This window comes from Liolophura sinensis, chromosome 6 (genome assembly GCF_032854445.1).
Source record: "Liolophura sinensis isolate JHLJ2023 chromosome 6, CUHK_Ljap_v2, whole genome shotgun sequence".
NCBI classification, from domain to species: Eukaryota; Metazoa; Mollusca; class Polyplacophora; order Chitonida; family Chitonidae; genus Liolophura; species Liolophura sinensis.
In genome coordinates this window covers 38,631,800-38,645,548 of record NC_088300.1, presented here as the reverse complement: position 1 = coordinate 38,645,548, position 13,749 = coordinate 38,631,800, and the positions used below count along the sequence as shown (strand labels likewise).

Sequence of the window (13,749 nt, the reverse complement as noted above, 5' to 3'; positions counted from 1 at the left end):
GAATCTAATGTGCTCAGTTGTAGCCCAGATGGCGTCGAATCTTTGGGCCATGATCATTTAACTGACCCAGCAATTGTCTTACTTCTATGTCCAAGACTAACCCAATGGCTTTACCCACATGTACTACCACACCACATCATTTGTATGTGGAAAATATAGGGTACTTCATAAAGTCAGTTCTGAAAACTACAACTTAACACTCACCCACATAATTGCAGTGCCAAATGATGTAAGTAATCGACTAGCGTTCAAAAATTGCAAGTTTCAATGGTTTCTAAGGAGTAAAATCCGTTGTTAGGCACACAATAATGAGGTCAAGCATCTTTTGAACGCCGCTACAGCTAGAAGTATTGATCGGAGAGCATTGCGGTTTGCACCATTGGATTACCTATTACAAAATACGTTGGATTAGCTTCTTTGCAAGCGTATTTGAACACTTTTCCCACTTTCGATTTCGTGCCTGATTACTTTGCTGACTGACATCAGGAACAATGTAGTGTGTACCATCGCCACTGGTCATTTGTATATTAACCTTTGAGCTAAAACTGATGTGCCGTTGGGTAGCCCAGATGACGTCGAATCTTTGGGCCATGATCATTTAACTTACCCAGCAATTGTCTTACTTCAATGTCCAAGACTAACCCAATAGCTTTACCCAATTGTACTATCTCACCACATCATTTGTATGTGGAAAATATAGGGTACTTGATAGAGTCAGTTCTGAAAACTACAACTTAACACTGACCTATATAATTGCGTTGCCAAAGAGGTCAAGTAATGTAAACAATTGACTATCGTTAAAAAAATGGAAATTTCAATGGTTTCTAAGAAGTGAAATCCGTTGCTATGCACACAATTATGACGTCAAGCATTTTTTCAACGCCGCTACTGCTACAATTATTGATCGGAGAGCAATGGGGTTTGAACCATTCGATTTCTCGTCACAAAATATGTCGGATTAGCTTCTTTGCAAGCGCATTTGAACAATTTTTACCACTTTTGAATTTTTGCACGAATACTTAGCTGACTGACATCAGCTGCAATGTAGTGTAGTGCAGCAATTGTCTTACTTCAATGTCCAAGACTAACCCAATGGCTTTACCCACATGTACTACCACACCACATCATTTGTATATAGAAAATATAGGGTACTTGATAGAGTCAGTTCCGAAAATCACAACTTAACACTCACCCACATAACTGCGCTGCCAAAAGATGTCAAGTAATGTAATTAATCGACTAGAGTTAAAAAAAATTGCAAATTTCTCTGGTTTCAAAGGAGTGAAATCCGTTGTTAGGCACACAAATATGACGTCAAGCATCTTTTCAACGCCGCTACAGCTAGAAGTATTGATGGGAGAGCAATGCGGTTTGCACCATTCGATATCTCCTCCCAAAATACGTCGGATTAGCTTCTTTGCAAGCGCATTTGAACAATTTTTACCACTTTGGAATTTTTGCCCGATTTCTTTGCAGACTGACATCAGCTACAATGTAGTGTATACCATCGCCACTGGTCATTTTTCTGTTAATCTTTTGGGCTGAAACTAATGTGCCGTTGGGTAGCCCAGATGACGTCGGATCTTTGGGCCATGATCATTAAACTGACCCAGCAATTGTCTAACTTCTAAGTCCAAGACATACTCAATGCCTTTACCTAATTGTGGTACCACACCACATCATTTGTATGTGGAAAATATAGGGTACTTGATAGAGTTAGTTCTGAAAACTACAACTAAACACTTACCCACATGACTGCGGTACCAAAAGATGTCAAGTAATGTAGGCAATCCACTAGCGTTCAAAAATTGCAAATTTCTCTGGTTTCTAAGGAGTAAAGTCCGTTGTTAGGCACACAATTATGCCGTCAAGCATCTTTTGAACGCCGCTACCGCTAGAAGTATTGATCGGAGAGCAATGCGGTTTGCATCATTCGATTTCTCCTCACAAGATATGTCGGATTAGCTTCTTTGCAAGCGCATTTGAACAATTTTTACCACTTTGGAATTTTTGCCCGATTACTTTGCAGACTGACATCAGCTACAATGTAGTGTGTACCATCGTCACTGGTTATTTGTATATTAAACTTTCGGCTGAAACTAATGTGCCGTTGGGTAACCCAGAAGACGTCGAATCTTTTGGCCATGATTATTTAAATGACCCTGCAATTGTCTTACTTCAAAGTCCAAGACTAACCCAATGACTTTAGCCACATGTACTACCACACCGCATTATTTGTATGGTGAAAATATAGGGTAGTTGATAGAATCTGTTGTGAAAACTACAACTTAACACTGACCCACATAATTGCGCTGCTAAAAGATGTCAAGTAATGTAAGCAATCGACAAGCGTTAAAAAAATTGCAAATTTCAATGGTTTCTAAGAAGTAAAATCCGTTGCTATGCACACAATTATGACGTCAAGCATTTTTTCAACGCCGCTACAGCTAGAAGTATTGATCGGAGAGCAATGCGATATTTGAGATGTGCCACCAGTAAGCTAATGGCTTTAAGGTAATAAGGTTCGAAGTGAATTATGTTTTTGATAATCCTTGTCATTCATTTTACAGTATGCCAAAATACTGCGTCATATTGTGTGTGAATGTTTTTTTCGGATAGCCACTATGTTGTACTCAGGTGATTGACGTATAATTGTTAATTGCTTTTAATAGCTCCCGATAAAGTTACATTGATACATTGGGTATATTGATAGGTTCTGCGTTCTAGGTGGATTGTTTTTGCAGAGAACTAACTACATTGTTCTGTCATTATACAGGTTCCATGAGGTACCCACCCCTGGTCACTTTTTTCATGTGTCACTGTCGCTGAATAAACTTGACCATGCACAGCAGCCATGAAGATGTCTTTATTATTTGGTGACATTTCCTCCAAGAACGGACCTAACTGGTCACTTAGACGATCCTAACCAACACCTGAAACAATGTAATGACCAATGCTGAATAAATAGGTCTGCATGAGGACACTAGTCATGAGACTGAGCCGAAACAAAATTTATTCTCTTTACTGCTAATGCGTCGCTCTGTAGGTTTGCTTTACGTAACTGTCACCACTAGCAAATTTTGATCGGTTTCAACATTTGTTCTTGATAATACTCGATACAAATGCATTGTCTTTATCTAAAGTATGCACATGATTCTACCTAACACATGGATCAGTTTTATTGAGGAATGCTTATTGTAGTTGTGGGTGAAAATATTAGTGATGAAGCGAAGCCTAGGCTCCAAAGGTCAAGCTTGTCTTGTGTTGGCAGTGAGATAAAGCGATTGTAAAGAGCGGCACACGCACGAAACGGTAAGGCGTACAACTCTTACCCTTATAACACCAACAGGCTATTAGGCCTACAACATGATGTCAAGAAAATATTACACCATGTACTATAATCATTATATGGCTGATGTACGACTGAGAAGGTTTCTACATACACCTTGGCGTGTTGAGCTGTTATATAGCCTCGGATACTCCAGTAAAGTTATGACACAATTTTAGATGACGTCATATGATTAACGCACCAATGGGTCAATGAGTTAGACGTTGCGTCACGTGAGGAGTGGCTCGAAAATTATTTCCAAGTTTGACTGGCATTTTCTGAAGAATCATCCATCAAAGGGCAGCGGCAATAGTTGTAAAACATGCGTAAAAGTCTTCCTACGGGCTGATACCGTATATAATGGGATTTAGGTATTGTACATTGCACTGGTCTCCGCGCATCAGTAAAGATAAGCCATCCTTTGACCTGATTTCCCGGTTAAGTAGGCCTACAGTTTACCACTGCTATTGACATTACTCATTGACAATCCCATGCAAGAGGTCATGAAAGCAATTTTGTCAATTGCCTAATATCCGGTTCAGTTTTCTTTCTATTGTTTTTTTTTTCTTCAAGGATTTGAACCATTCCTTTTTCTGTTGGGTAATTTTTGAGTCCGCTATGGTGTCATAAAAGGGACATTGGGGAATTTAAATTTAAATTCAAATTCAAAAGTAGTCTCAGTACTTGCATATTACCACTATAATATCTTTCTTACCTCAAAAAACAACAATAAAATTCACCACATACTAAAAAACTTCAATAAACAAATGTATTTATTGGTATTCATAGTTTTGCTGTGATGTCTAAGTTGCTCTCATCAGCACACTCTTTGGTCACGTGACTATAATACTGGACGTGAAAGCAAAGACCGTTTAACCCAGGTGAGGTATGTATAAAAAAAGATTTTAACATAAAAAAATGAAAAATTCATACTTTTGCTGCTCCGAGTCAATCATTAGCAGCCTATGTTATCACGTGCCTGAACCACTGGACGTGAAAACAAAGAGGATCTACTCTGGAGAGATAAGCATTGAAGCTAAGTTTAGTACAAAAAGTACAGCTTTTAGGAAAACGTTCTTTCTGGAAAAGTAATCAACATGCATCTAGTCTTCAGATATGACAGTGTCAATGTCCTGCCGTAGTATTTTATGAAACGGCAAAAATCAGTATTTTGCAAAATTTAGTTCGATTATCACCTCCTGCTCCTTGCCAAGAACCTGAGTGCTCATAGCTATGCATATAGCTTTCAGTTCAGATTTTTTCTCTGGAAAAGCTATCAGAATGTGTCTTGTCTTGTCTTTAAATACAGTATGACAGTTTAAGTGTCCAGTAATACTTTGAACTTTACGAATTGGCAAATATCAGAATGGCTTGTTACTCACAACAGACAACTTTTTAATGATAGCCCAAGTCATTGCTCACTCCCAATGGGAGCACACAAATTGACACAGTGATGCTTGTTCTCCTGAGGGAAGATTTTTTAACATGACATACACATACTGGACAACCTCTACGTCATATGAAAGACAATGGGCATTTGTACAGAACAACTGTTCATCATATGTTTTCATTCTGATTTCAAAATGCTTTAAACCATACCAAAGATGGAAAAAACATCTTTTTTCCCGTGTCATCTATACAATGAAAGTGAAAACCACTAAGTGTATTTTGGATGAGTGACAGGTACATGTATTAATGACAAAGTAGGCATACAAGACTGAGAGCTACATGCATTACTGACAAAACAGACATCTAACACAGAGAGCTACAGGTATTACTGACAAAGTAGGCATGTAAGACAGAGAGCTACAGGTATTAATGGCAATGTAGGCATACAAGACTGAGCTATATGCATTACTGACAAAGTAGGCATATAAGACAGAGAGCTACAGGTATTAATGGCAATGTAGGCATACAAGACTGAGCTATATGCATTACTGACAAAGTATGCCTACAAGACTGAGAGCTACATGCATTACTGACAAAATAGACATATAAGACTGAGAGCTACAGGTATTACTGACAAAGTAGGCATATAAGACAGACAGCTACAGGTATTAATGGCAACGTAGGCATACAAGACTGAGCTATATGCATTACTGACAAAGTAGGCATACAAGACTGTGAGCTACAGGTATTACTGACAAAGTAGGTATATAAGACAGACAGCTACAGGTATTAATGGCAATGTAGGCATACAAGACTGAGCTATATGCATTACTGACAAAGTAGGCCTACAAGACTGAGAGCTACAGGTATTACTGACAAAGTAGGCATATAAGACAGACAGCTACAGGTATTAATGACAATGTAGGCATACAAGACTGAGCTATATGCATTACTGACAAAGTAGGCATACAAGACTGAGAGCTACAGGTGTTACTGACAAAGTAGGCATATAAGACAGAGAGCTACAGGTATTAATGGCAATGTAGGCATACAAGACTGAGCTATATGCATTACTGACAAAGTAGGCCTACAAGACTGAGAGCTACAGGTATTACTGACAAAGTAGGCATATAAGACAGAGAGCTACAGGTATTAATGGCAATGTAGGCATACAAGACTGAGCTATATGCATTACTGACAAAGTAGGCATACAAGACTGAGAGCTACAGGTATTACTGACAAAGTAGGCATATAAGACAGAGCATTACTGACAAAGTAGGCATACAGGACTGAGCTATATGCATTAATGACAAGTAGGCATACAAGACGGAGCTACATGCATTACTGACAAAGTAGGAATACAACACTGTGCTACATGCATTACTGACAAGGTAGGTATACAACACTGAGCTACATGCATTACTGACAAAGTAGGAATACAACACTGAGCTACATGCATTACTGACAAAGTAGGTATACAACACTGAGCTACATGCATTACTGACAAAGCAGGCATATAAGACTGACAGATACATCTATTACTGACAAAGTAGGCCAACAAAGATTAACAGTCCTTGTCTAAACTGGTTTCAATAACACAGTAGCTATAGCGCCACTAAAGAGTGGGTCCTGGACAAGACACAGTCTTTTGATGTGCTAACAAGACGAAATTTGCATGAATTTAAGGGACAACAGCCTCCTCAATCTGTCTTTCATCCTGTTTTAAGCATTGACTCCTGTCTGCTTCATCTCCAGTCTTCTTTGTCGGACATCCACTTGCTGGTATGACCATGCCAACTACACCGTATCTGACAGGTTTCATGTTAGAGAAAGCACACCTTTAGAATGGCACTCTTCAACTTTCCCCCAATTTTCTGGCACTTTCTGTAAGCATTTCATGAAGTTCCTTGGCACAGTTGATCTGAGCTTGGACAATAGTCAGGTACTGTGAATAAAGGCCAGACTGAGAGGTCTGTCCATCGTGTGATACAGTCGAGTCTAGCTTCTGTCCATGCAGTGGCACTGGGGTGTTTTTAACACTGTCTGCTATCTCACAGTGTGTCTCCAAAGCAAGCCTCTGGAAATAAATGAAAAAGTGGCTTTAGATATTTATTTGACTTTTAGGAAGATGTTTAATGTACAAATGAAGGACTAGTCTGCCAGCTAACGTGTTCCCTTGTACGACCACAGAGAACGCCAGCATGAGGTGGACTTAAAACTCACTTCGACTGCATTAGAAAGAGGATCCCGAATCATTATGCACCTCCACATAGCACCCCACATCACTTTAAAGATATGCTTTCATTTTAATTGTGCCTGTATGCCTTACCTCAGCCATGCTGTACCCTCAGGTACATGTACACTGGAAGTACCATTATTTCACGTATAGTTTAGCCGATAATTTCTAGCCATAAAGTTTCGCCCATTTGAGTTGCCTGTAGAGATGACAGGGAGTGAAAAAGATTCATAAATTCCACTGAAAGTTGATCTTTCATATGCCAAAAGGTTGGGGAATTAAGGTAACAGTGATTCTAATACACAGTACACTAAGTCAGAAATTCAGTAATTTACAATACTTAATATGTACACAAGCAATCAACAATGGAATATCCCCCTTGTGCTATTGTGCTCTACATGTGTGTACACTACGAGCTCATTACCTTATTTGATTATCAGCCCCCCCCCCCCCCACTCCCCCACCACAGCTGCACAGTAATCCTAAGTGACGGTCTGGCTACTGGCTCTTCCCACATGGGGTAAACTCCCCGGGCATGGACTGGGGAACTAGTGTTTATACCACCTCTAGTCCATCTACACTATCATTAAAAAGTTGTTGGTTGTGTGTAACAACCCCATTTTTTTTTTTTTTTTTTTGGCTTGTGAGGTAAATTAAGGTAAACAATGTGATATTTCTCCCTTTTATTACTTTCGTACAGTCGAAGTTGACGACAATATGAGATGATTAACCAACCTGACTCCTACCCACCCATTCCACTGAACTTTACAGAGGTTTATATGGCTAATGGGAGCACTGACAGAGATTTATTTCATTTATTTCATTTATGCCATACTCAAGAATATTTCACTTATCCGACGGCGACCAGCATTATGGTGGGTGGAAACCCGACAGAGCTCGGGGGAAACCCCCGACTATCCGCAGGTTGCAGGCAGACCTTCCCACGTAAGCCCGGAGAGGAAGCCAGCATGAGCTGCACTCAAAGCGACCACATTGGTGAGAGGCCCCTGGGTCACTACGCTGCGCTAGCGCGCTAACCAAATGAGCCACTGAGGCCCCCACTGACAGAGAGGCTCGAAGATTACTTAACTATTTCAGTAAAACCATGAAAAGTAATGTGGGTGTATTTTAGTAATTTTCACAACACACTAATCCATTTACCATGAGAAATATTAAAAACAATTACCAAAACCCAGGTGGTCGAATCTGCCCACAGCTGTGATTGATGTTGAAACTAAACCCAGAGCTGTACGAAAGATTGCAATTAGCCGTGATATCAAAGATAACTCATCCATTTATATCTTAATACACAATCAGTTTTAGTTTGACACCTCCTTCCTCAAATTTCCATACAATGTATGCTATTGTTAGATCATCAGAGCATGAACAGGAAAGGTGTAATCAGCTCAGATGAAAACAAACTGGGTGAAAATGAACTTTCTTACTTCAACCAAAGCAAACCTGTAAAGATGAACCTAATCCAGTAAACTGGATTCATTTTTACGACAGTGACCAGCATTATGGTGGGAGGAAAACGGGCAAAGGAACCCCACGACCATCCGGAAGTTGCTGGCACACCTTCCCACTTACATAGAGAGAGGAAGCCAGCATGAGCTGCTGGTAAGTTGGAGCAGTGAAGTGTTGTATTTATATTTGTGAATTAGAATCTACAAGGCATGTGGGTATTTATTTACTTTAGACTAAACACAGACGTCCTTTGGACATGTTGTGAAAGAGATGTGCACACTTACCACTGAACGTCTATTTGATACTGGTCCACTGTCTGACGACGATTTACCTGTTTTGCTGGGACTTACTCTCGCAGGCCAAACATGATATGCATTCTAGCAGTAGCTATACAGAAATGGTACAAGAGCTAACTTTTAGTTATTCAGTGAAGCGTGGGGCGTGTTTGCTTGTTTTGTCACTTGTATGCACAATCTCATGAACGCGCTCTAACAACCCATCTGCCCAAACACCCCACCCCCACCCATTCCCCTCTCCCCACCTGTGTCCAATTAACAAGAATCACAACCAGACACAATCATGGGATTTTGCAGAGTGATTGGGAAAGCTATATTCATATAGTGAGTCATATGAGTCATAGTGAGCAATGATGTGTAGACTAGACCGGACATACCAAGTTGACTTCAATCTGATCACAGATGGAATAAAACTCCTCAAGGCTCTTCTCAAATTTCTGTTGAGGGGATGGGCTCTCACTTAATTTACCCCTACAAATCAGAAATAGAACAAGCATATAACACAGCATTAATCTTGTGGGATATAATATCTTAAGAAATTCATACAGGCAGTTTCCTTGAATGACCTGATTTAAAGGATCAGCAACACAAGCAATTCACAATATTTACTTGCCTGGAGTTTTATGCCATATGTTTTTCTTCCTGGTAATGAAAAAGGAAAAAGAAATTAACATTCTATAAAGAAATTAAAAACTGGACCCTAAATACAAGGGCCCGTCAGGTCACATCCAATGAACATCTTTCAGAATGATGGCCTCACTTCATCTTGGCCAATGTTACATACTCAGTGACCTACCTGCCTCCATCTGTAAAACCGTTCTGTTGCAACACTTGGCTAGAAATCTTCATCAAGTTCTGTCAAAAAAATGTAGATACAAGGTATAGATGAGTTTATCTTGACAATGCTCAAACACCATGCTTTAAAGGGATATAATGATGATAGAAATTTTTGTTAATGTAAATTCTTCAGCCTTTTTGCATGTTTGCAAAGTATATTTTAAATCCTATTCTGAAGGCATTATTCTGTGTAAACTGATAAAATTATAATTTCTGTGAAGCCCTGAAATCAGCCAACCCAACCAATGTAGTTTTGTCTTCAAAATCAAATGAAAAAGGTTCATAAATTCCACTTGAAGTTGATCTTTCATATGCAAAAAGGTTGGGAAATTAAGGTAACAGTGATTCTAATACACAATACACTAAGTCAGAAATTCAGTAATTTACAATACTTCATATGTACACACGCAATCAACGATGGAATATCCCCCTTGTGCTATTGTGCTCTACATGTGTGCACACTACGAGCTCATTACCTGCAGTACGTTTTAAGATGCCTCTGCTCACATTGTGTTTAACATTGCTTTCTCTGTTAATGGACGGCAACCCCAACGCTCAGAGTGCAACATGTACGCCTGTACTGCATACAAGCTATGCCTGTACTTTTTACAAGTGAGCTAAAAGTGAGTTGCATTTGCCTCCTAACTAAACCTCCTTGGCCTATATTTTTCAAACTGCCAATTTCGAGAATTATAAGGTGAATTGTCACTGGTCTAAACTGTTCACCCAACGAAATAAGATTCCCACATTGCAACATTCGCTCATGGATCGCACACATAACAAAATGATGAACTGAAAGTGAATTATAAGTCTAGTACACCAAATACAATCTTCCTTTAAATTCCTATGTTTTATAAAGTATTCGTAATTCCCAACAATCTGTACGGGTGAATTGAAGTTACATGGTAGTCCGCCCAAATACAACATAATACCATGACTGACATTTCAAAGTTTGCTGAACATTTCCCATTGTCTAGACAACAAGGGAAGGTAACTGACTAATAAAATCAGGCTTTCTAAATACAGCAACTTGATAGGCAAAGTTGAAACCCCAGATAAAACTGAACATTCCCTTGTTCACTAAAGTCTGACATCTGGAAGTCTCAACTTTATGTAAACTGAAATGATTACGTCAAAATAATGGCACAATTTTGTGGACATCGACGGTATGTCCCCTTAATATTTGAAACTCACAGAGTTTCCTGCAAAAGCAGTACTATCAAGAATACCTTTGACTTAAACATGATAATCCCATTCTGTAGTTTTCAAGTTCTTTCCTGAGTGAGTTCTAACTATCACCTCACACCTTAGAGACGGCCTACTTACAAGAAAGTGTTGATGGTACATTATATATCTAATTCATACTTAATGTACTCTGCAATCATATGTTAACTAATGTTAAAATGCTGTTTAATACCAAAAAATATTCACTCATGTAGCAATGGCTCAATTTAAAAGTGGGGAAACCCGGGTGCCTAGAGTGAAAATAGGGCCATTCTGACTCGGGTGCCCCCACACGGCCATATTTAGAGTCATTTTGGCTCTGGAAAACTAAACAAGCTGAATTAAAACTGACAAGTAAATTAAACAAAAATATAATAGTTCACCAATAAAAAGATGAGTTTTCATATAAATTTCTTTCATTCACAGACATAAAAGCACTAAGAAAGCATCAGTTTGAATTGCATTTTTCAAATTTCTTTATGCACAGTAACATTAACAGCATGGTTATTCACAATTAAAGTTTGGGATCCAACCTTAAATGTTTTTCAAGATATGGCCCTGTCCCATACTCCTCACAGAACATGCGCCACTCTATATGCTCACTTACGTCACTGCCACCACTAGAAAAGCTTCACCTTTGGAACCTTTGCGATGCAGCACATATGAGTATGTTCTGTGCCTTCAAATGTTGGTTAAGTACTTCCGCATCATAACATAACACAAGAAATCCACGGGTGCACAGGTTTTAGAGTAGATTTAAAGACCCACTTCATTCTACCAAGTGCTTTGCGGAATGGGTCGCATAGATTTTTCAATTCAGTGATTAAATGTTAAGGCAAGTAAATATCAGAAACTGTTGAAAATAGACCTAAATGCTTAATTTAACTGAATTACTATACACAGCTACCTGTGCTGAGCTTGTACTTAAAGAGCCACTTTAGTCCCAAGAAAAACCGGGTGAAAATATTAATGTGGAACAGAGCTAACACCTGGTTCAAAACATAGTTGCTGAAAGTAGTGACATTGCAGTAACATAGTCTGCATTTCCTGACTTCAGATTGCAGAAGATATTGTGATAGGCCTGATGGCATGCTGCAGGTCTAATCAGAAATCAGTACCTTTAAAATCATTAAGAGTTTCAAAACAACGTTGCTAATGCTAAATTATCCACTTCATCTTCTTGTTTCATATACATCTAAGCACTTAAGTCATTCTCTCCTCATCAACAGCTTGTTTCTGCCTGGTATCTTAACAATATTTTGACGAACAAAATCTCTGACACCTCTTTCCCGTTCACACTTGACTTGTAGCTGCCATTGTGTGCATATGGATTGATTATGTCTAGAGCTGCAGCATGCCGTACAACTTACCACAATATCTTCTGTAAGTTCTATACCAATTCCTCAAACTTTCTGCACATGAAAGAGCAGCTTTCTGTGCAATTTATGCACATTTTTAATTTAATTTTGGAGACAAAACTACATTTGATGGATTAGCCAGTTTCGGGGTTTCACAAGATGGTTAATTTTAATAGTCTTTCCCAATATTGCCTTAAAAATATACCTGAATAAACACCTTGCAAACATGCGCAAAATGTTTGAATTACAGTAGTCAGAAAATAGACTACACAACTATAGTAGCTCTTTAACCTTAGAAGCTATTTTTCAATTTGGTCATGAAAGTCTAAGACAACTCCTAGTATCATAATAAAGGGAAGATAAGTCACAATTGTAGGTAACTTGTATTGCATCTAAGTCTTCGACTCATTATCCTGAAGCCTATGCTGTTATGTACATTGCAAATAGATGTACGCTGTTGTTGTTGTTGTAATTACATGTATGTTGTTGTTGTTGTGGAATGCAAAGGCGTTTAGCTATCATGTACAATAAATGTACATCTTCTTCAGCCCTACCACAAGAGAATGTTTCAGAGTTGGCAGAAGCAGTTGAAACTTTGCTATTGGATCCACGTCAATAGCAGACTGTTGGATTTGAGAGGACTGAGCCACACCCGTCGTTTGTGGAACACCTTGGCCTGCTTGTACATTCGCCATGTTTGACGCAAGATGTGCAGGCTGTAGGTACAAACCCACCGTGCAAAAACTGGTGACGTCACACTAATATTGGGCCCCTTCCATAGCCTGGCGTCATTACTAGATTGGCAAAAGTACAACAGCAGCAGTGTGACAATGTATTTTTCCTCGCCTTACACGTAAAGCCTGAAAACGGCGAAGCTGACATAAATCGCGGAGTCCATCGCGTCCTCCATCTTCAACACCCTGTAATTTATGCTGGGGGTGCGTTGCCTCTCGGCCATTAAGAGTCGTTAAAACTGCCGGCATGTTCGTGTAAACTCGGAACCTACATCCAACATTCCGGTTTCCCGATCGTCAAAGGGCAATTCTCCTCCTAACACAGAAGACTTCAGGACTAGTTCTTAGGCAAAATGGAGTCGTCCACAGCGGATGTTGGCGCTCACTTTATTTATAATTTACCAGCTTGAGGTACATATTAGAATTTTTTTATTGCATGCACCTGCGGGGAAATGCATACTCTTTTCGGTGGTATTTGTTTGATATTTAAGTTTTCTTCCCCTTTAATTGCAGCACCCAGCTGTCATGCCTGTGTCATAGAATGGCCTATTTTCTATCCATGTATGGAGAGGAGAATTGAGATCAGGATGAAACACTGACAGATGAGCACCCTTTATCACTGATGTACTGATGTACTGGACCAAAGACGAAATACTTAAGGATTCTTGTTTTCCATGTTGTAAATATAGGGAATGCACTAAGTGTAGCCGGTCACTCCGGCACTGGTCAGTTGGTGTCATAGATTATTCTTTTTTTGGTGTGCTACATAGGGGATATTGCACAGTGAAGGTTGAATACCATAAATATTGTTTGAGTGAGAGGTGGAATTCGCGTCTCGTGGGTGTCGCATTTTGCAAGTATAGGCAATGCATTAAGTTTG

The 13,749-nt window shown here is 39.3% G+C and overlaps 1 protein-coding gene across 1 annotated transcript; it reads right to left on the bottom strand.

Annotated features, from left to right (window-relative positions):
* Positions 1-4,109: 4,109 nt before the first annotated feature.
* On the bottom strand, positions 4,110-12,830 carry LOC135467179 (mediator of RNA polymerase II transcription subunit 29-like). The gene is made up of 4 exons (XM_064744945.1): positions 12,690-12,830; positions 9,513-9,571; positions 9,094-9,187; positions 4,110-6,794 (listed from the first exon to the last, which is right to left on the bottom strand). The coding sequence occupies exons 1-4, from the start codon at positions 12,828-12,830 to the stop codon at positions 6,573-6,575; spliced, it is 516 nt and encodes a 171-aa protein (XP_064601015.1). The 3' UTR covers positions 4,110-6,572.
* Positions 12,831-13,749: the final 919 nt, after the last annotated feature.

Coding starts and splice junctions, on each gene's coding strand:
- LOC135467179 (XM_064744945.1), bottom strand. CDS start 12,830: ATGGCGAATGTACAAGCAGGCCAAGGTGTTCCACAAACGACGGGTGTG. Junction 9,572..12,689: donor CTCTGAAACATTCTCTTGTG/GTAGGGCTGAAG, acceptor TTTTTTTGACAG/AACTTGATGAAGATTTCTAG. Junction 6,795..9,093: donor ATCAGATTGAAGTCAACTTG/GTATGTCCGGTC, acceptor ATTTATTTCCAG/AGGCTTGCTTTGGAGACACA.